This window comes from Annulohypoxylon truncatum (genome assembly GCF_022578515.1).
Source record: "Annulohypoxylon truncatum strain CBS 140777 unplaced genomic scaffold F4807scaffold_49, whole genome shotgun sequence".
Lineage (NCBI taxonomy): Eukaryota > Fungi > Ascomycota > Sordariomycetes > Xylariales > Hypoxylaceae > Annulohypoxylon > Annulohypoxylon truncatum.
In genome coordinates, this window is record NW_025953835.1 from 31,954 (window position 1) to 50,996 (window position 19,043).

A 19,043-nucleotide genomic window follows, 5' to 3' on the forward strand; every position below is an offset into this window, starting at 1 on the left:
TTCACTCCTTAGACCCATCTTTCTTCTGATCGCGAACCTGGATTGCCCGCGGGCGAATCGTTCCCCGGTTTTTCTGGATAGTACGCATTTCGGTGCCTCCGAGGTCGTCCGAGGTTCGCTAACCGCCTAGGTAAGTGGTAAACGGCTTGCTCCGCTTGCCATTAAGCCGAGATGAGTCTCTGGACTCGTAGTTTCGAACACAGAATTTTATTCACCATAAACTCAGGTGCGCTATAGACCTTTTGAGAATTAACGTCCATATAGCTACCTATAAAAATTTGAATGGAATATGCCATGTTAAGCCATGCTCATTTTAGGGGAATCTAGATGCATTTCCCACGTTGAACGCTCGCCCGAGGGTAACTTAAAAAGATAGGAGTGCCGTTCCATGTTTCCGAGAAAGCTGAACTTCCTGGGGCCCCCGGACTGTGGCGTCAATAGGTCCAGACCCTAGGAACCGGTCCGAGTTGAAACTTTTCCCCGACACGAGACGTACGTACCTGCAGCAGTCCCCTGCTTAAGATCTGAAGATACGTAGCATCATCACCAAGACATGTATGCGAACCAATGAGAAAGCGTCTTCGTCTCTCCGCATTGAAGGCCGACTAGCTACATCAATGCGTAGAAAAGCCTCCCGATAACGATGGGTTTGGGAACATACCTAATATGTACATACCTACTAGGTATGTACGTAGGTATCCCTTCTTTTCCAGTGGCATGGTACGGCTACCCTATCCGGATGTCTGATCGCTAATCTTTTGACGATACGGACGTATGATATACAGTGGTGCAAATAGACTGATTCGTTGAAATGAGCTGTCTCTGGTCTTAGATTCCCCTTAAACAGCACTAGCACGCCGCATTAATTTGTGCCTCTACACTCCATTGCTGATCACGACGTAAGTCGTCACGGCTCGGTTTGTTCCGCGATTGCGTCCAAGCACTTTTGGAAACAATAATGGCAGACAAGCTTCTCATCTTGCTGACGACTAACCTCCGTGGGGTTTTACCGTCCGACTATTCTAGTTTAGGACTTGCTCAAGAGGGGGCCTAAGAGGATGGCGTAAGATGTGATAAGAGCACTGCGTCGCTGGAAGCTGCTCGATATGGAAACTATTTTCAGCTTGTACGCGTCAAATATGTAGTACCCTTTTAAGAGTTGCAAGATAGGCATAGAATACAGCAAGCACCCATAGGAGATTCTTTATACAGCTACCAAAGCCGAGATAGCTTCCGCGATGCGCGTCACATCAATACCTCAAGTTATGGTATTGCACAAGCAAACCAATCGGCCTCTATTGTACTAGCTTTTAAGTTTCCCCAACCCAGGAGATAACCGTTAGTACACGTGGATAGCCGATGTAGCTGAGCGGATTTAGAATGCGTGAGTTTCGAACCCTGCTTTCATATGCAAAAGACCAAAGCGAAATAGTCTGCTCCGAAATCGCGCTAGATTATCAGCGCGCAACATGTCTTAACGCCTTGCGTAGTATTCAGAAAGCATTATTTAGAGGATGGAATATTCATTTAAATATATGCATCCCAATAGTCATGCTGTCGAAAGCCCGGTGGAAGAGGTTCTCATATGTATAAAGAGTCTAGGTGCGGTATCTACCATGAATAAAAGGCTTGGGATCGAGGCAATCTATGCTTCGTACTGCGAAGTCGGTTGAATGTTTCAAAGCACCTCCGATATCGACGCGATTCAAGAACAAATTGTTTGCATCCGTTGTCATCAATAGGCTTAAGAGAGGAAGCTGGTAGCATTTATTATCATTAATCGAAAGGAAGAAGATTTGAACGGCCTACTTCAAACTTCAAACATTAATCTCTCAAGTTCTACACATAAATCATCCAGTGTCGCTAAAATTACCTTGAAGGTACCAAGGTCCTAGGCCCAATTACTAAGTAACCTTGGTAGTAGGGAACCCCGCGTCACGTGCCATAGATTTACCGGCAGTGATTCAAGGAAGTCGGAATGATCAGCGCTGATCTGCAGGCAACCGCTATGCTAAACAGATCCATGGATTGAGGCTCAACCCTGTTGAAATTGAGAAATCAACCCCCAAATCTCCAACTGCTGACAGAATAGACTTCCGACTTCCTCCATACTTTCTCTCACCGCCCGATTTAGATGCCGGTATAAATCCGAACGATGTGAGGAAATAAGGAATAATTCAAGTAACCACATATCAGAACTCATGAGTTGCTCACGTCGCTCATTTCATTCACAATTTCCATCATGAATCACCAATCTATTCATAGTCAAGATATATCTAGCTTCGATTTGACTTCGACTCGTGAGGATTAAAATCTAATTCTAAATGAAAGCATCACTAATTTGCTTTAGATCGATTGCCTACTGTTTCAGCAGCCCAGGCACTTGAGGATCTCGGAACTGATCCTCAACGCTTTATATCTACAAACCTCACATATCTCGATCAAAACCTCAATGATGTCATCGTTGACAATAGCAGTGCGCTCCCTCGCCCCGGAGGACTGCAAAAGGGTCAAGTCGTAGAAATATGGGGGCCCCCGGGATCTGGAAAGACCGCCTTTGGGTAAGGTTACTCCCTAATTATGAGCATCTCACGATTCATATACCATATTCTAAATACGGCCATAGTATTCAGCTCGCCGCAAACATCCTACGCCAAGGTGAAAAGGTTATCTGGGTAGGTTCGTGTTACTTCATTTATTGCGCAGTATTCAACACTGAATCAGCATCTTTTATTCTGCGTGCCACGAAATCGTTGACCTCTTTTACAGATGGGTTCCACCCGATATCCCCCCGTAGATTGCATGATGTGATCGTATCTGCTCAGTATCCATCGTCGCCATCCACTACTACTCCCTTAATAGAGAATCAAACGGACAACTTTCTCCATTTCCGAGCGCCCACCCTAGCTCATCTCATCGGGCTCCTCTGCAAGCCCACATCAAATGCGATCCCAGGCAATACCTCTCTTATTGTGATCGATACTCTATCTAGTCTAATAAACCATGCTTACCCGAGAAACTTCGAGACCCGACGGCCCCAAAAAGGTAATACAGCACAAACGTTTCACAGGTTGTCCTTAACTATTCGCTGATTTCACATGCAGGTCCCGGACCTTCGGCTAGAAGATTACAGGTCCTTCAGTTCTTGATATCGACACTCCAGAAACTTGCCGCTACGCGAGATCTTTGCATTGTCATTTTGTCTCAGTGCGCAACGAGAATGCAATCCGAACGTGGTGCCACGCTTATCCCTGCTATTAATGCTGGCACCTGGGAGCAAGGGATCGCTACGCGACTTGTTCTTTTTAGAGATTGGGTAATGGAAAACGACACAGTACGCGACATTCGTTTTGTCGGCGTTCAGAAGCTAAACGGCAAGTTAATTCCGGGTGGTATCAGTCAAGTTTTCGCCTTCAATGTTCAGAGTGTAAGTCAACTCTTAATACGTAACCAACCCAAGCTGTTAACCTGCATAGGGGGGTCTCGTCGGCGTTGATCTAGATGCGAACCAGTCATCCTTGCCACTATCACCGAGTCCGCGTCTGAAGCGAAAATTAAGCCAAACAGACTTCGAGGTTGCCGATAGTGAGGGCGAAGATTACGGTTGGGAGGATGAGGATGAATCAGAAATGCCGAGTATGCCACCCCAATGGCAAGGAAGCGAGGATATTCTCCTCGGACGGGCTGAAGATGATGATGCTCAGACGGAGGAAGGATCGTCGGATCAATCCGCAGACCTGGAATCGGGTCATACCGGAACTGATGGAGACGACTCTAGTTGACATCGCTGGTTGTGGGTCTTCGAAAGCCTGGTCCAGTCTGTCTTGAATGCGAGACGCGCACATTCACGATACGTCCCATCTGAAAATTCTATGAACAGCACTTATGCGGCTCCACTGGACCCTCAACATTCTCGAGGGGCCATAGGGGGACCATGAGGAATCGGCCAAATGTCGGCTGCTTATGCTTCTAGCTTTAAGAGGTCTGTCACCGCCACTCCACACCTCGGTCTTTCACGGCCCAATTCTATTCTTTAGGTCAGTTTTATCGATCTGGGACCACCCGTGTTACTATTATTGAGGGACAGGTGAAAATAACACAAGCTGCTACCGTGATAAAATTTTCGCATGCGAGCGTCGTTTTCCCAGTGTGGGTCGCGGGACTGACAGGATCATACAGACTTACATAAATGATATTTCACATCAACGCAGAAGGACTTTATGATAGAAGTACACCCGTTGATGCCAAGACTCGATCACCTCAGTATCCTGAATGGCGTCTAATCGACCCTATTTGCTGTCTTCGTTCGAGATGAAACTGCTGGTAGGATAATATCTAATCGCGATTGCGATGACCGAAACTCCAATTCATTCAGGGTCCTCCGGAAATGATTTTTAACCGGTCGCGGCATCTGGCTGCAGAACTGCGACCAGGAACCGTTACATTGCACCGTTGCGACTCAATAAACATAATCCTGCCGCCAAGGGTACTGTGGAATAACCCCTGAGCTCCATTATACTGATTGGGAGGAAGACTTTTGAGGACCTGGACCATTCGTCTGCTTCTGACCCTCCCCTTCTCTCAACCACCGTTCCATTTCCACTCGAACTAGTTGCCGTTAAGATCACTCCCAGATTCCTGGCTTTACCACCATACGATGGTGGATTTATAACTGTAACCCACCCGATCGGTGGTATCATTTCCTTAGAGGGTAGCAATGCGATCGGAGCTCAGCCGCAGGGGATCTATCGCCGGCCTATACCTGTGGAGGTGGCTGGCAGAGAAGAGAAGATGTACCTGCGCGTCGACATACGTATTCTATGGTGCCCAAGATGTCGAGCCATCATGTGTCACACCATCGAATTAGCAAATACCCCTACTATAATGCTAATATAAGCGCGATAACGCAAAGAACGCAATCTACGCCGCATGGATCGACTCTACACTACACTTATGACCCCATATTTTCACTTTCGGCAAGGCTCGTAGATCATTCGAGGGCCTTGGCTCCATCTTGAGATTCTGAATGTCGGGGTTGAATGCGGAGAAAGGGGCCGCTGAGTGAGCAAACCTCTGCTTACCTTTATGAGGAACCTGGTTCTACGAGAATATCTTGCAGCGGTAATGCAACCGGATATGTATTACCTGCAGGCCGGTCCTGCCCTCCCACTCACCGGTGTGCGGACTCGGGACAGCCTTTCCACAAACCCTCGGAAGGTTGTGCCGCGATCCCTGGGAAACTCTTAGCTACAAGCGAAGAATATTCTATCTTCTATAGTTGTGCAAGTTCTGATGCTATTACCGAGAGTTGTACGAGATTGATCCAACACTCCTCCCTGTTTAGCTCTTTCGGGTCATCTCTTCCTCCGGATTACGTCCGCCAGCGAACTACATACCCAAGACTTATATCTAGGGTCTTAAACCTCGGGATATAGGCTGTGTGATGCCTAATATAGAATGGCTGCCGCGTGCTGGGAATAGCTTCTAGGTTGGGTTGAGTTACGTCTTGACACGAATCGACGCGTCGAGATCGTATTAAAGCGGATCTCGCTCCGGGGACATGGGCGAGGCTCCCTAGGAGCTACAGGGCCGACCCGTTCATGCCATGGATGAAGCCATGATGATGCTTTCTTGGCTTCATATCTGCTGCGTAGTAAGCTTGTTTAGCAGGTATTTATCTTCTAGGTACATATAGTGCGGCATATATATATCTATGCAGCCTGCAAGCGATTTTGATTAAGACGCGACTCGGTGCGACTGTTGGTACGGCCGTTGCATTTCGTTTCGCTATCGGGGTGCGCCGTTCGATATTCCTCGGCCTTCCCTCTCTCTCGCGGCGCCCCGCGGACCCAGGAGGTAGAAAGTGATAGTTCACTTGTGCAACATATGATCGTTTTCGGTAGTCTTCGTTTCACAGCGACTCGGACCCGCAATCTTACGATCTGAGATCGCTTCAAAGGGTTCCGGGGAAGCAGGAATGATAGGTGGGTTCCTTGTTTTTTCGCCGGTTACCTGGGGGTTGCGATCATTACGACGATAGGGCCGGATAGGAGGCTTTAACTCGGAGATGGGTTGCGGGCGTATGGATGCTCTCTTGTGATCTAGAGTAGAAGCCGTTATTGGTTGGTAGGGTCGTCTAACGTAGTTTTATATAGGTAATTACCTATATTGAGAGAGAGAGAGATAGATAGATAGATAGAAGCGCGCTTATGATTGCCAAGTACCTAGCTATGCGGAGGTGGGTATTCGTTCAAGTCGTACGTTCTTAATGAGCTAGTAGCGGCCGCTCTATTGGTACATACCACTGGCTCCCTCGGTATAATTCATCACAACTCCCACTCCGTGCCCCCGGAACGGGCTCCGAAGATGCAAAGATTGCTTGGCAGGTGCAACGGGGCCTTGAAGACTTCGAAACTAAACATCAACTCTCACTCATATATGCTATTCAGCGATATGTGCTTAAGCTTATGGCCAAATGTCTCGCTGATAGGGAATGGAGAGTGCTAACATGATGCGCCCACAGTCTTCGAGTTCCTGATAATGGGAGCCCATGCCACTGTAAAATTCTACCTGACCCCTCCGAAAGTCTTGTAGCTACCCAAAGCCCCGAAATTTGTACCGGACTCAGACCTACAGTAATGATTTATGGGCGCTCTGTTTTGAATACCCAAAGCCTATTACCAACTTACCACCTACTTGCCTATGTAACAGCAAATCACGAGCTTGGAGGTTGTAGTTGATATTATTGTTGGGGATTCAACTCCACGACGATACGTGACAAGAGCCCGTGCTGGTGGAAGGTCTTTGAAGCAAACTGTTATAAGTACTTGAGGAACAATGGGATGATATATGGTGGAATTTGGATGGTCTCGTTAGGCTAGGATTGGTGCTCAGTATTTAAGATGCTTTTCAGGCAAAATTGTAAATTTTGTGATGATAACTGTTCGCACTGAATAAAGTTGTAATTATGAAGTATAATATATTTCAGTCCTAAGATATTCATCGTGATTTGGCGTGGACGTGCCTTATTAATAATCTTGGGTGTACGTAGTTTACCATCTCACAGGCAGTTGATGAAGTAGGTAGAGTCATCGTATATTGCTTCAGATCGTTCTTGACATTCAGTCTAGTGCGTATATGTCTCTTTGAGTCTTCATATGGATACGTATCATTTTAATTTGAAGCAACAATAGGTTAAGGAAGTTAACAATGGAAAGTAGCCATCGTGGGCAGCTGGGTTGGTGGTCTGGGGAATGTGCGAGTAGACGGTTTGTACCCACACGGACCACAATGACGACCGTGCACGTAAAGATATCAGGACATTGTGGAGAAAGAACCCTGTCACCCCTGACTGGAGCTTTCCATCTATTTTTCATTGGCAGGTATGAAACCTCACATGATAAACTCATTCATCAACAAGACTTCATCGATTTACTTTTCATCATTGAATTCAACAATGCCATCGAGGATTGCTCAATTGCATTCATCAAGCTCATTCGAATTGCATTGAAATCTCATAAAATAAGTTTCCGCTGGATTCATCGGAACTGGTGATTTGGAAAGCTCAATCAACATAAAATCCATCGATAATTGTAACAGGCGTACAGACAATACTCTTAGCGCCGCTATGAGATCTTGGCTTGATACTCCTTCGTCTTGACGAGTATCTGATGAGGTGAACGATAAGAGTCAAGGTGATTCAACTTCAGACTGATCATACGGCTATTTGCTTACCTAGGTAAGTACGTATTGCTATATTGGCATCGAGTGCAATTCTCAGTTGGTCGAATAATTTTTATCTGAGCCTTCCTTTCATTATTCACGGCAACATTGCCATTTCATGTCATTCATCTTCCACCATCATGCCCTTTCTCGTCACACTCAAGTACCTTCCCAAGGTACGAGGTAGGCAATCTTCACACAACACATTCATCACAACGCAACGCAACACCACACATTTAACAATAAATTCCATCCTCCATACACCATTCCTCCATCTTACCCATTTTCATTATCTTCATACTTCGACATATATGTGGCCTCTATTTACGTACTTTCCGTCCCACTTTCTGTTGCTTTTGTATCTAACACTTTCTCATTAGCTAGGCTCAGAAGAATCATGGAGACAGAAACCGGAGAAGTGGCGCAAGCTGTCAGCAAGAGGGCGGACACTATAGAGCCTGTCAATTTCTCGTGGCTGTAAGTTATTAACCTCACTCCCATAATCCGATTATCTATATTAACATGAATCTGAAGACAACCTCACGTTATCTTTGTTGTCATCCTTGTTGGTGAGGATGAGATGCCCTTCGGCATCCAGAAAGACTTCCTCTGTGCTAAGTCATCATTTTATCGCACCCAATTTGCCGACAAGCAAGGCGAAGAGACTGAAAATGAGCAAATCGAGCACGTCATCAGACTTCCCCAAGCCACACCTGAAGTCTTCGGATTCGTTCAGAACTTCCTATACACCGGTAAACTTTTCACTGAAGTAGCATCACTCCCGGGTTACGAAGTTCTTATATCTACCTGGAAGCTCGGCCACGAGCTGGGAATCGACGGTCTCTGCGACGAAGCACTTGATGCTATGACCGAGTGCCGACGAGTTACCCAACATATCCCAGCCACTCCCTTGCTCGTTCAAGCATGGAAGGATGCCCCAGAGGGTTCTTCTATTCGGAAACTCCTTCTCAACTGGGCTGCCGAGTACATTCGATCTTCCGAGTCCCGTCAAGAGTTCACAAAGTCGCTTCCACAGGAAGTCCTCAGTGAGCTTGTGATCGCAATGAGCCACCTCAACTCTTCGCCGGTCATACAAGTTAACCAACACCCGTCTCCGACTAGTCAATCCCGAACTAAGAATGTACACTATCTCGAAGCTGAGGAAAGCGACGGTGAATCTCACCATAAGGTGCAGAAACACCGTCACTCAGATATTACAACTATTCACGCAAACCAGACGGAACGGAAGGCTGGACCAAAGAAGTCTGCCCCAAGAGCGTCCTTGCCCACACCGAAGCTCGTTAAGAAGAGATCGAGCCTTGGTCACATGGATGACCAACAATATTCATCAGACCAGAAGTTGAACTTCTGTGCTGATCTTCTTAGCAGAATGTTATCTGGCCCTGGTTAGTTCCCTTTGGCTTTACCCTGACTCTTCATTATGAAGCCAACTCTCCTCATCCTACACCTTCCATATATACTAATATGATAATAGGCTTCTGGACTCGTCTGGTGGGACCTTTCCGTGAACCTGTAAGGCCTATCGAGGACGGCGTTCCTGATTATCTTGACGTAATTAAGAAACCGATGGACCTTAACACTGTCAAGGGCAAGATGGATCGTCGAGAGTATAACAACGAACAAGACTTTCTCGCCGATGTCCGTCAGATCTTCACCAATTGCTATACCTACCACAAGCAGGGCTCGGCGATGTGGACTAATTGTGAAAAATTTCAGAAGACGTTTGAGGAGAAGTACGGAACGATGCCTAAGTGGATATCAAAGATGGAGGGCGATGAAGCCGCCTAATTCCTTAATACTCAAACGCTTTGGTTTCAGAGGCGACGGTCTGGTTACATGGTAATGGATCTCCACACATTCATATTCGCATTCATCCTCGTATAATTGAACCCTATTAATACATCGAGGACGATTCGACGAACCAGCTTGGGATTAGGCTCTCAGTTGGTCTTGTACTTGTATAAGGATGGGGGGGCACATATTCATAACAACCAGGCGTCAAATAGGGCTTTCATGATTGCTAGGGTGTTTATCATCGTTCAGGCTGAAGGATTCCGCAGATTCTCGATACCAAATTAGTCTTTTACAATGAATTTAATGTTTTTACACGACGGGGTCATGGTATAATTGGTGACGATGGCCTAACTACAAGGGATACTCTCTTTACTTACCTATGATACGACGTCCTTTTAACTGGACTACTAATGCTACATTTGCAACTTCTTTCTACTTCGCTTTATGTCATGCTCTAGTGCTGATCCCATTTTTGCGGTGGCAAGTACAAGCACCCATTATTCATGTCAGCAAGGCAGCCGTGACCCAGAAAAGATAGCAAGTTTAAATCACCACGTCTTTAGAGTACCTGACCTCACATGGTTGGCAGGTGGCTATCATGACTGGACATCTATGAACATCATTAACATGACCTCTTTAAGTAGTATTGCAAATTATCAACGTAGCTCATGACATCCATTAAGTAACCTATGACTGTACGAAGAAGGCAGACCAGAACCAGCAATGCCAGACAGTCAGATAAGCACAAACAGATTCGCAACCTCTCGGGAACGCCTCTAATCTCTTGGGTCATGGGTCATGGATCATACACCATATCGTCGTAACCCCATCACCTTCCGTTCAGCATCATCTATGCCTAGATCTTATACACCAAATTACCATCCGTGTACCTGTATTCCTCGTTAGCATCATTTTCGTATTTCCGATATATTTGACGTATCAGGAGTAGGGGCACGGGCACGAGTTTGAGTCACACTTACATGATCTGATTCGCCTCATCCATCTTCTTAAGCGCCTTGACAGCCTCCTCGCGCGAGAACGCGTCGCCACGGCCCTCCACGCGGCTGTTCACCGCGGTAATGACCTCGTCCACGTCCGCGGAGTCGTCGTCGAACAGGTCCGTGTTGAGCAGCTGGCCCAGCGCCGTCCGGAACATGGCCAGTCTCTCCGGCGTGATCGGCGCGTCGATATTCAGGTCCGCTGCGCTAGAAGCTAAAGCCGCGTCCCGCTCTTGCGTCTCCGTCTCCTGCGTCTCGAGTTGCGAGGCGGGCACCGAGGAAGCGAAAGAGAGCTGCGATGTTGCGGGCGCGTTCGACGAAGACGCGGCTCCGCTTCGGCCGGGGCGTTGCGGCGTCGCGTTGTATAGGTCCTCGTCGTCGACGGCGTCGTCGCCTGCTTCGGGAGAGCGGGCCGGCGTGCGGCTGCTCGTGCCGTTCGTGCGACGGCTACCGTTGGTCGATGGCTGGGCGCGGCCAGTCGTCCTGGTCGACGGGGCGGTTTTGCCACGAGCTGTCGAGCCCCTATAGCTGCTATCGCCGCGGTCGCCATCGTCGTCGTCGCTGTCTTCGTCCTCGTCGTCCGACTCGACTCGTTGGGTCCGTCTTCGCTTCCGCTTCGACTCGTCCTCGACGACCTCCTTGAACAGGGCGAAACGTAGGATCGCCTCGGCCGCGAGCGCATCTCGCTCTTCCACTCGGTTGGAGAGCCGGGACTTGGCGTGTGCGGTTGCTAGACGGATGAGCGTCTCCAAGGTACGGACAGTCAAGGGAGACGTTCTCCTCTGGTTGCCTTCCATCTCGTCGTTACGTAAGCCGACGTATATTTCCGCGATACGCTCCGACGCGTCCTGGGTTAGTACCGGCTTGACCCTGTTCTTCGCGTACTGGATGTACTTCTTCATGAATGGGATACTTAAAACCTCCTTCCGTTTGTTGGCGCCGCGACCTGAGGTTACGGTGACACCGGCGTGCAGCATGGCGTCGTATTTCTCGTAGACTTCGGTGACCGCCTGGGTAGCGTCTTGGCTTTGCAGTGCGACGCTGAGAGCCTGTTGGCCATTTTCACGAACCGGCGCGCCTTCGTCGGTACCGGGTTGACGGTAACGATGCATACGTAGGACGTGTTCGGAGACCTGACGATCTCGGGTGTCTTCAATGTCATCTGTGACAACGAATAGAAGATCGAAACGAGATAGTAGAGAATCTGGAAGGGCGATGTTCTTGTGGGGATCCTTGTGTGTATCGTATTGCCCAAAGATAGGGTTGGCAGCCGCAATGACACTACAACGGGCATTGAGTGATGTATGTATACCTGCCTTAGCAATAGTAACAGTCTGCTGTTCCATAACTTCGTGGATGGCGACTCGGTCGATATCGGACATTTTGTCGAACTCATCAATACAGACGACTCCTCTGTCTGCCATAACCATAGCACCGGCCTCTAGTCTTCTCTCGCCCGTCTCCTTATCGGTCGTGACGGCAGCCGTGAGACCGACGCCTGAAGAGCCGCGGCCAGTAGTGGCAATGGCCAACGGGGCGGTATTGAGCACGAAGCGTAGAAGTTGAGATTTAGCTGTGGAAGGATCACCAACCATAAGAATGTTGATGTCTCCTCTCAGATGTGTACCATTTTCCAGATTTTTCTCCATACCACCCAGCAGCATGAGCAAGATCGCCTTCTTGATATAATCATGACCGTAAATACTAGGAGCCAACGATTGTGACAAAAGTTCGAAGAGATTCCTCTTCTTGGCAACCTTGTTAATATTACGAATATCGGTATCGGTGATGGTAGCCGTTGCTACACCTCCGCTCGCCTTAGATGAGAGAAGGACGACGTTGTTCGCTAGGATTATCGTCTTGAATAGCGCGCTATTGTGATTTGTATTTCGGTTTCCAAGTGTCCGGAAGATACCCACAAGCTGTACTCTGTCTCCAGGTTTTACTTTGTCGACAAGGTCGTCGTCGAGAATGACATCCACACCACGAGGTAGTTGGCCGGCAGGGGCTCTCTCGGGCATTTCTTGTATCGAAATAGTCTGATGGTCTCTATATGTACAGAATCCATATTCTGTTAAGAGTGGGTTCCCCTCTTCGTCTTCTTGGGGATAGACACTTGATGTGGTCACGCCGTTGGTCATAGTCTGATCGCGGTATTCGCGGAAGTGGAAAATGTTCTTCTTCTCGTTGTAATGCACACTCTTGACGACTTTCGGTCTGATTAGCGAACATCTGGTGACAATACCTTCGATCGAAACCATATGGTTGAGGTGATTGGACGACAGGGTCCTAGGATTGCAAGCATTGAGACCGAAACTGCCAGCCCAAGCGCAGTAGTACAAGACATCTGGATCGGTTTGGTCTGGTCGTGCTTGCGGAATGGTCTTAACGATCTCTTTGAGCGCATGGTTGAATGCTAGAGTGTAATCGAATGGGTCGAATAGTAGACCGTCTGCAAGTTCGGTGTTGTGGTCGCGAACGTGATCTAAGTTGACTACTAAACGCTTTTGATTCTTCTGGAGCATCAGAATGATATCGGATCGGTAACTCCTCGCACGCGGATCATCTGTCCAGAAGCGTATTCGTCAATATCGCAATAAGAGCACCAGCATAGCCACCGACGAACTTACGAGGATCGAGGAACTCCTCAGCCAAGCGAATGCGCTCCTTGGCCGCTTCATCTCGAAGCATAAAACTATCCATGGTACCTAATTTTCTTCCGTAACTGGGTCTGTAAACTGTAGAAAAACCGGTTATAGATAGAACTTGAGGTCCTCTACTCCTCAGACAATTACCGTGAGATAGATATCGAGAGCCAGGTTTCAAGTGGGGGAGATTTCCAAGGTTACGTAGTAGACTTGGACTGGAACTGGTTGTTTAGGAAAGGGGTAGAGGGGAATCAAAATCCATGGTTGTCGCGTTCCTGACCGCGTTTTTCGCGTGTCGCGTTTAAGTGGTTGCAGATGTCCCACTTGATTAAACCCTAATATGGCAAGTCATTTCCTCCGATTATCTCCGGGTTCCTGGATTATCTAAGCTTACCTATTATACCTAGGTACATAATTCCATGTATTGAGATCTAGAGTTATAATTATAAATCATTTACGTAAGGTGATTCCAATGTGTTTCATGCATTCCGGTCAAGAACGCACTTACCTTAGATGATTGATTGGTGTGACAGATCAGCCGGTGAAGCGCTATCAGTTTCCCAGTGAAGGCAGGCGCATAGTACCGGCCTCGGTACCTGGTACGGCTGGTAGTAGTGGTCTAAGCGTGTCGCCCCAGCCGAAGCTACACCTAAACAGCCCCCAATTCAGTCATACTGACGGAAGTCACTACTACTCCTAATTCATGCGGCGACAGTCCCCAGAAGTCGTAAACCTAAACTCAACATCATTATCCGACGGACTACGACGACGATACCGAATTCGAGCTCCCATTTGCTGTTTTCGCTTTCTATTTCGGAGCTGGGGTTTGCATTACTACTGGCACAGTAGGAAGCAAAGTAGGAAGTGGGAAATAGGAACAGAACCATGGCAGTGGGACTTTCCAACGGCCGCCATGCCGCCGACGAGGAAGCTCGTGCTGAGGTCGACGTGCTTAACTCGCGACTAGAGAAAACCACTCAATTGACCAAGAAGATCCAAGCATGCCTAGGAAGATTAGAAGCTACTGGGAAGAGCGTTCGCGATGTATCAGGTCCCCTTACTGGCGAGACTAAGAGACTGCAGGTCTTAGGGAATAGTCAGTTTACTCCCCCGTCATCCCTTACTATCCTACGGGATATTACCTCGTACTGATTTCTCGATCTTTCCCCAGACATCGAAGCAGTCGTCGCAGCTATAGAGCGACTTCGCCAGCCCGCTGATTCGAAGAACGATGAGGAAGCCATCATCCGCCAGGGCCCCGAAAAGGCCGGGTTATCCAACTACCTAAACTCGATCAAGAGGTTGAATAAGGCACTAGAAAACATGAGGAGCTCGAATCTCCGTGCGAATCAACAGACAATGGCCGATCTCCAACGTTTGATCAAATCCGGCAATACCCAACTGGAAAATTCGTTCGACAAGATGCTGCGGGGGGAGACGCCGCGCTCGATTGAGCCGCTGCAGTACACGACTAAAAATACACCATTCCCCCTCTTGTCCCAAGACAAGATCTCGCGCTTAAGTCTTATGAATTCTTACGTATCCGGTAACTCATTGTCCGAAAACCCACTAATAAAAATCTATGCCGATGTGAGGGCGCAATATCTATCACAAACTCTCATAAACCTTGCATATGCGAGCGTCAACACCGCCAAGAAGAAGAGTCCCGATGCTATCTACCGGGCCGGCACCAATGGGATTGGTATGTACGCCCAAGCGATGGAAGGCTTATTTGTTGCCGAATACGACAACATCTGCAACATTTTTATGCGACAGGACTGGGGGCCGGCTTTTCAAATGACCTGTCAGGCCCCGCTGGCTGAATTGGCGAGAACAATCCGAGAACTAAACAATCACATCAAGGCCCATCTCAACACAGACTGTTACCTCGCATACGAGGTCATTGAGATTATGTCCAATCTGTCCAACAATATCGAGGAACGCACGGGCGAACTCAAAGCTACCTTGGCCGCGGCATTGAAACCGGTGCGTGAGACGGGCAAGTCTTCACTTGCCGAGCTGCTCGAGGACACCAAGCGAAAGGTGGGGGTAATGCAAGCTCTACCAGCCGATGGCTCGCCGGTCCCTGTGATCTCTGAGACGATGCAACGCTTGCAAACCATGGTTGACTTCCTCAGGCCAATATCCAGCATTATGATATCACTAGGCGACGGTGGGTGGAAGTCGGGCGCAGCGGCGAATACTAGCATGGACGGGATACCTAGTTTGGCATCGTTCGACATCGGCGCTGACGGGAAGGAGATCTTCGCGCATTATTGCACCGATACGATAGATGTGTTGATGTCGGCGCTCGAGCAGAAGGCGAGGGTGTTACTGAAAGGGAAGTCGGTCTGGGGTGTCTTTTTGGCCAACAGCGTAACCATCGTCGAACGTATGGTGCGGGATTCCGATCTAAAGCCGCTCTTAGAGGGTAGGCTCAGCAATTTGGAAGTTTGGCGCAAAAAGGCGAAGTCCTACTACTCTGACGCGTCTAGGGATGTATCAATGCATCTTTTAGACACGATCCACACAAATCGGTCCCAGCGGCCCGCTTCGGGTTCATCCGAATCCACGTCGATCCTGAAAGGACTGAGCAGCAAGGACAAGGACAATATCAAGTCCAAGTTCCAACTTTTCAATGCATCTTTTGATGAACTAGTGGCTCGGCATAAGACGTTCAGTATGGAAAAAGAAGTGAGGCAGATGTTCGCGAAGGACGTGCAGCAGATGCTAGAACCTCTTTACAATCGCTTCTGGGACCGTTACCACGAGATAGACAAAGGCAAGGGCAAGTACGCCAAGTACGACAAGTCTTCGATCGCCGCCGTCTTCCTCAGCCTCTACTAAAGAGGTACCTAAAGTGGTACCGAGACATCTGCCGACGACTGCGACTGTTAGAACCCTAAATCATTTGAGCGTCGCGAAAATTTCCCAGACGAATCCTGCGAAAGCCTCGTATGTGGCGATCATCAGACGATTTCGTGGCGTATGCTACAATATAGCCCAGGATTGGAGTTGTAAGTTAATATCTATTTATTTCCGGACACGCTTCACGAGTACGGCAGCTAAAACCTGAAAGTGAAGCTTGGATGGGAGTGGGGGTCACAAGGCCAAGGTGACTGAATCGAGGAAGGATGCACCAACGAAGCTTTCCGTCATGGTACCAAAGATTTGGAAATGCATGCATGCAGCGACGGGCGACCTCCTGTTTTTTTCTTTTCTTCTCTTTTTGTTTAGAAGTATACCGTATACCCTTTCGGCCCACCCTGGAGTTTGGGAGAGTAATGTTACATGGAGGATCATCTGCCGGACACGGTCATACAGTATTCAAAAGTATCCTTATATCGAGAGTGGTCTGATGAGCTGTATCCGACGTAAGACGGTTCTGCTGTCGTGGGGAGCAGCTCCACTAGGCCGGATCCCCAGAGGAGATGAGATATCGAAATGTGATATGTGACTAATTGCTGCTGGGCTAGACAAAAAAGATACGTGCCTGCATCGACGATCGAGGGAACACCAAGGTCATGGGGAAACCCGTCCCCAAAGTAACGCCCTTTCAGCGGAGACTCCTTCACCACAGATTCCAAACCATGGGAACACCTGTGGGCCTGGGGCTATCTGCGCTGCTATCGCTTGGCATTGCTGCTTAAGTAATTCCTTCCCTACTCGGTCGACCTGCAGGCAGGAGTCGATGCTTTCCTGGCAGGGCCCGGGTCTTGGCCCCTCAAGGTGAGGTCGGTGAATTTCGGGTCTAGCTCTGGAGTTGATGTGCAAGGGAGCAGCGGCGACCGCCAGAAACCGTCACGATTCGCGCGCTGCGTCCGGTCCATTCCCACCAGATGGCATCCAAGGGATCCAACGAGGTCGGGCTCACCTTGGTATTATTGATTAATTCCCTCCATTGCTGTATCCGACGGTCACTTCCTAGTCAAGTGGACCACCAAGTAGCAATGTGGCTCTGGCCCCAGACCCTCCGTGCGTGCTTGAATAACCTGGAAATGTACCCCTCTTTCTAGGGTATACCGGTTTAGGTATTGTGTTTAAAGCATCCGTCGTTTTCGAGGTCCTCCGCGATCTTGACCTAGGTATGCCACATAACCCACGCACGTAAATCTGGCTAATAGCTCACGGCCACTCAGTTCTACCACACCCTGGATGATTTACTCGTTACACAGCAGCAGGCGACAGCACAGCGCAGCGCAGCGATGCCCAATTCGACTCCTATATGGCTCCACAAGATCCGTCGATTCCTCCGACTTGGGAGAACTGACGAGACCGCTGCGCGCTAGCTAGCCAGCTGCTACCCCGGCCGACTTTTCCTGGTAACTGGTTGGCTACAACCTACGTACGCGCATTTATATGCGTATTGTGCCTGTTCTTGCCGTCTGTTGCACGGACAGAAGGCGGGCAGAGATAGTATAGGAGCACAGACTGTCAATCCCATTCCCCAAGAGTCTAGTTCGCTCGGCCGGCTGTGGCCTACTAGTAGGTCTTGCAGCCAGTTCGCTGGTAGCTAGGAACAAAAAGCAGCTGCGGCGAATAAGAGACGATCTAAATTATGTTCTCCTGCAACCCGCCATGCAGGACCGGACAGGACAGGAACGATTCACGCTGCATTGACCACACACCCTGTCCGTCTGTGCTCCACTGAGCTCAACAAGACCTTTGCCCCCTTCCAACGCGACATCGCCAAGTCTGCTGCTTCGCTGCCATGCATACTGCAGAGCGCCTGCTAGCGCCCTTCCTACAGGGCTGGGACTACCTAATCGCTGCAGGCTGGCGGAGCGCTTCTCGAAGCCCGCTTGCTTATTTTCCTCTTAGATGATGCGGACGCGGTTTGGTTGGAATCTATTCGCGCCATGTAGGTACCTACTAATGGACGGGCGTATGTATGTATGTGTAAGGCCATTCATACGTCGGCCGGCCAATCCTTCCCCGGAAGGAGGGAACCTTGCGATAATATCGACGTTAATAGGGGGAGGCATATCTGTGAGAGGAGAGCAGTCGAATCCGAAGCTTCCATGATAACGAAGAACACGCGGCATGCCTTCTCCCTACTCGCCTTACCGTATGTAGGTAGGCTCGTCCCAAAAGCTCGTTGGATGACAATGGCTTCCGCTGGGGTTTCATCACCATTGAGTAAAAGACTATATCAGATATCAGAATGCACATCGATGATTCGATATCTCCCCACCGACCCTAAAATCGATCGAGGCGGGCTCGTTCTTCCGTGCTCGGGTTGATTGGATCTCGGTCGTGGATGGGTGACGGGTTCGCCCAGTGAGTGGCGGGAAAGGGGGGGCCAGCAGGGCACCCTATCGATGTTGCTCACTTATTCCCCGGGATTGACGGAGCTACATGGCATTTGGGTTCAGTCTCGTCTGTTTTCGTCCCTCTACCGACGCTGTTGTAGACACCCCTGTCTTCGTCCGCGCAGCCTTCGACATATTTCTGTGTCATTGTGCCGAGGGAAGAGGCAAGGACGGCGATGAGTAGTTGATGTAGCTTTGACTGCTCCCATGATCCATCCCGGTTCATGGGTTAATAGCTCATGTACATGGTGATGATGTACGTAGAATCGCCATTAGACGTAAGAGGAGCTACGTGGCCTACGCTCGCCCATTATACCATGCCACGACGAGACAATACATCTCGTAATCCGTATAATACCGCGAAACATATATCCCAAAGAGGGAAGCACAATGCGGTACTGGGCAATTTCGCCCGACAACTACCTGGGCAACTAACCTGCTTAGCTGTGGCCTTGTTAAGATGCGGCGTAAGCACGTTACACATGCACGTATACGGTAACCCGTGAACAGGATCGAAAGTAGGAGTCATCGACTAAATTCGAGACGCA

General features: G+C 48.9%; 4 protein-coding genes across 4 annotated transcripts; 3 read left to right on the top strand and 1 right to left on the bottom strand.

The window, feature by feature from the left end:
• Positions 1-1,854: 1,854 nt before the first annotated feature.
• F4807DRAFT_471366 (P-loop containing nucleoside triphosphate hydrolase protein) lies at positions 1,855-3,782 on the top strand (the record flags this gene model as incomplete). Its single annotated transcript, XM_048002918.1, has 6 exons — positions 1,855-2,300; positions 2,351-2,561; positions 2,627-2,679; positions 2,770-3,045; positions 3,105-3,427; positions 3,477-3,782. The coding sequence occupies exons 1-6, from the start codon at positions 2,243-2,245 to the stop codon at positions 3,780-3,782; spliced, it is 1,227 nt and encodes a 408-aa protein (XP_047849431.1). The 5' UTR covers positions 1,855-2,242.
• A 4,079-nt stretch (positions 3,783-7,861) lies between these two features.
• On the top strand, positions 7,862-9,904 carry F4807DRAFT_299862 (putative Bromodomain testis-specific protein). Its single transcript, XM_047994922.1, has 3 exons — positions 7,862-8,199; positions 8,257-9,128; positions 9,218-9,904. Exons 1-3 carry the CDS (start codon positions 8,120-8,122, stop codon positions 9,529-9,531), a joined length of 1,266 nt encoding a protein of 421 aa, XP_047849432.1. The 5' UTR covers positions 7,862-8,119; the 3' UTR covers positions 9,532-9,904.
• A 397-nt stretch (positions 9,905-10,301) lies between these two features.
• Positions 10,302-13,599, bottom strand: F4807DRAFT_299841 (MCM-domain-containing protein). The gene is made up of 3 exons (XM_047994921.1): positions 13,166-13,599; positions 10,518-13,101; positions 10,302-10,427 (listed from the first exon to the last, which is right to left on the bottom strand). Exons 1-3 carry the CDS (start codon positions 13,236-13,238, stop codon positions 10,394-10,396), a joined length of 2,691 nt encoding a protein of 896 aa, XP_047849433.1. The 5' UTR covers positions 13,239-13,599; the 3' UTR covers positions 10,302-10,393.
• Positions 13,600-13,676: 77 nt separating this feature from the next.
• F4807DRAFT_299936 (Cullin repeat-like-containing domain protein) lies at positions 13,677-16,154 on the top strand. Its single transcript, XM_047994923.1, has 2 exons — positions 13,677-14,279; positions 14,355-16,154. Exons 1-2 carry the CDS (start codon positions 14,069-14,071, stop codon positions 16,028-16,030), a joined length of 1,887 nt encoding a protein of 628 aa, XP_047849434.1. The 5' UTR covers positions 13,677-14,068; the 3' UTR covers positions 16,031-16,154.
• The last annotated feature ends 2,889 nt before the right edge of the window (positions 16,155-19,043 follow it).

Excerpts from the sequence above, each read along its gene's own strand:
- F4807DRAFT_299862 (XM_047994922.1), top strand. The coding sequence starts at position 8,120 with ATGGAGACAGAAACCGGAGAAGTGGCGCAAGCTGTCAGCAAGAGGGCG. Across the intron at positions 8,200-8,256 it reads CCTGTCAATTTCTCGTGGCT|ACAACCTCACGTTATCTTTG; the intron begins GTAAGTTATTAA and ends ATGAATCTGAAG. Across the intron at positions 9,129-9,217 it reads CAGAATGTTATCTGGCCCTG|GCTTCTGGACTCGTCTGGTG; the intron begins GTTAGTTCCCTT and ends ATATGATAATAG.
- F4807DRAFT_299841 (XM_047994921.1), bottom strand. The coding sequence starts at position 13,238 with ATGGATAGTTTTATGCTTCGAGATGAAGCGGCCAAGGAGCGCATTCGC. Across the intron at positions 13,102-13,165 it reads TGAGGAGTTCCTCGATCCTC|ATGATCCGCGTGCGAGGAGT; the intron begins GTAAGTTCGTCG and ends GCTTCTGGACAG. Across the intron at positions 10,428-10,517 it reads GATGAGGCGAATCAGATCAT|GTACACGGATGGTAATTTGG; the intron begins GTAAGTGTGACT and ends CGAGGAATACAG.
- F4807DRAFT_299936 (XM_047994923.1), top strand. The coding sequence starts at position 14,069 with ATGGCAGTGGGACTTTCCAACGGCCGCCATGCCGCCGACGAGGAAGCT. Across the intron at positions 14,280-14,354 it reads ACTGCAGGTCTTAGGGAATA|ACATCGAAGCAGTCGTCGCA; the intron begins GTCAGTTTACTC and ends ATCTTTCCCCAG.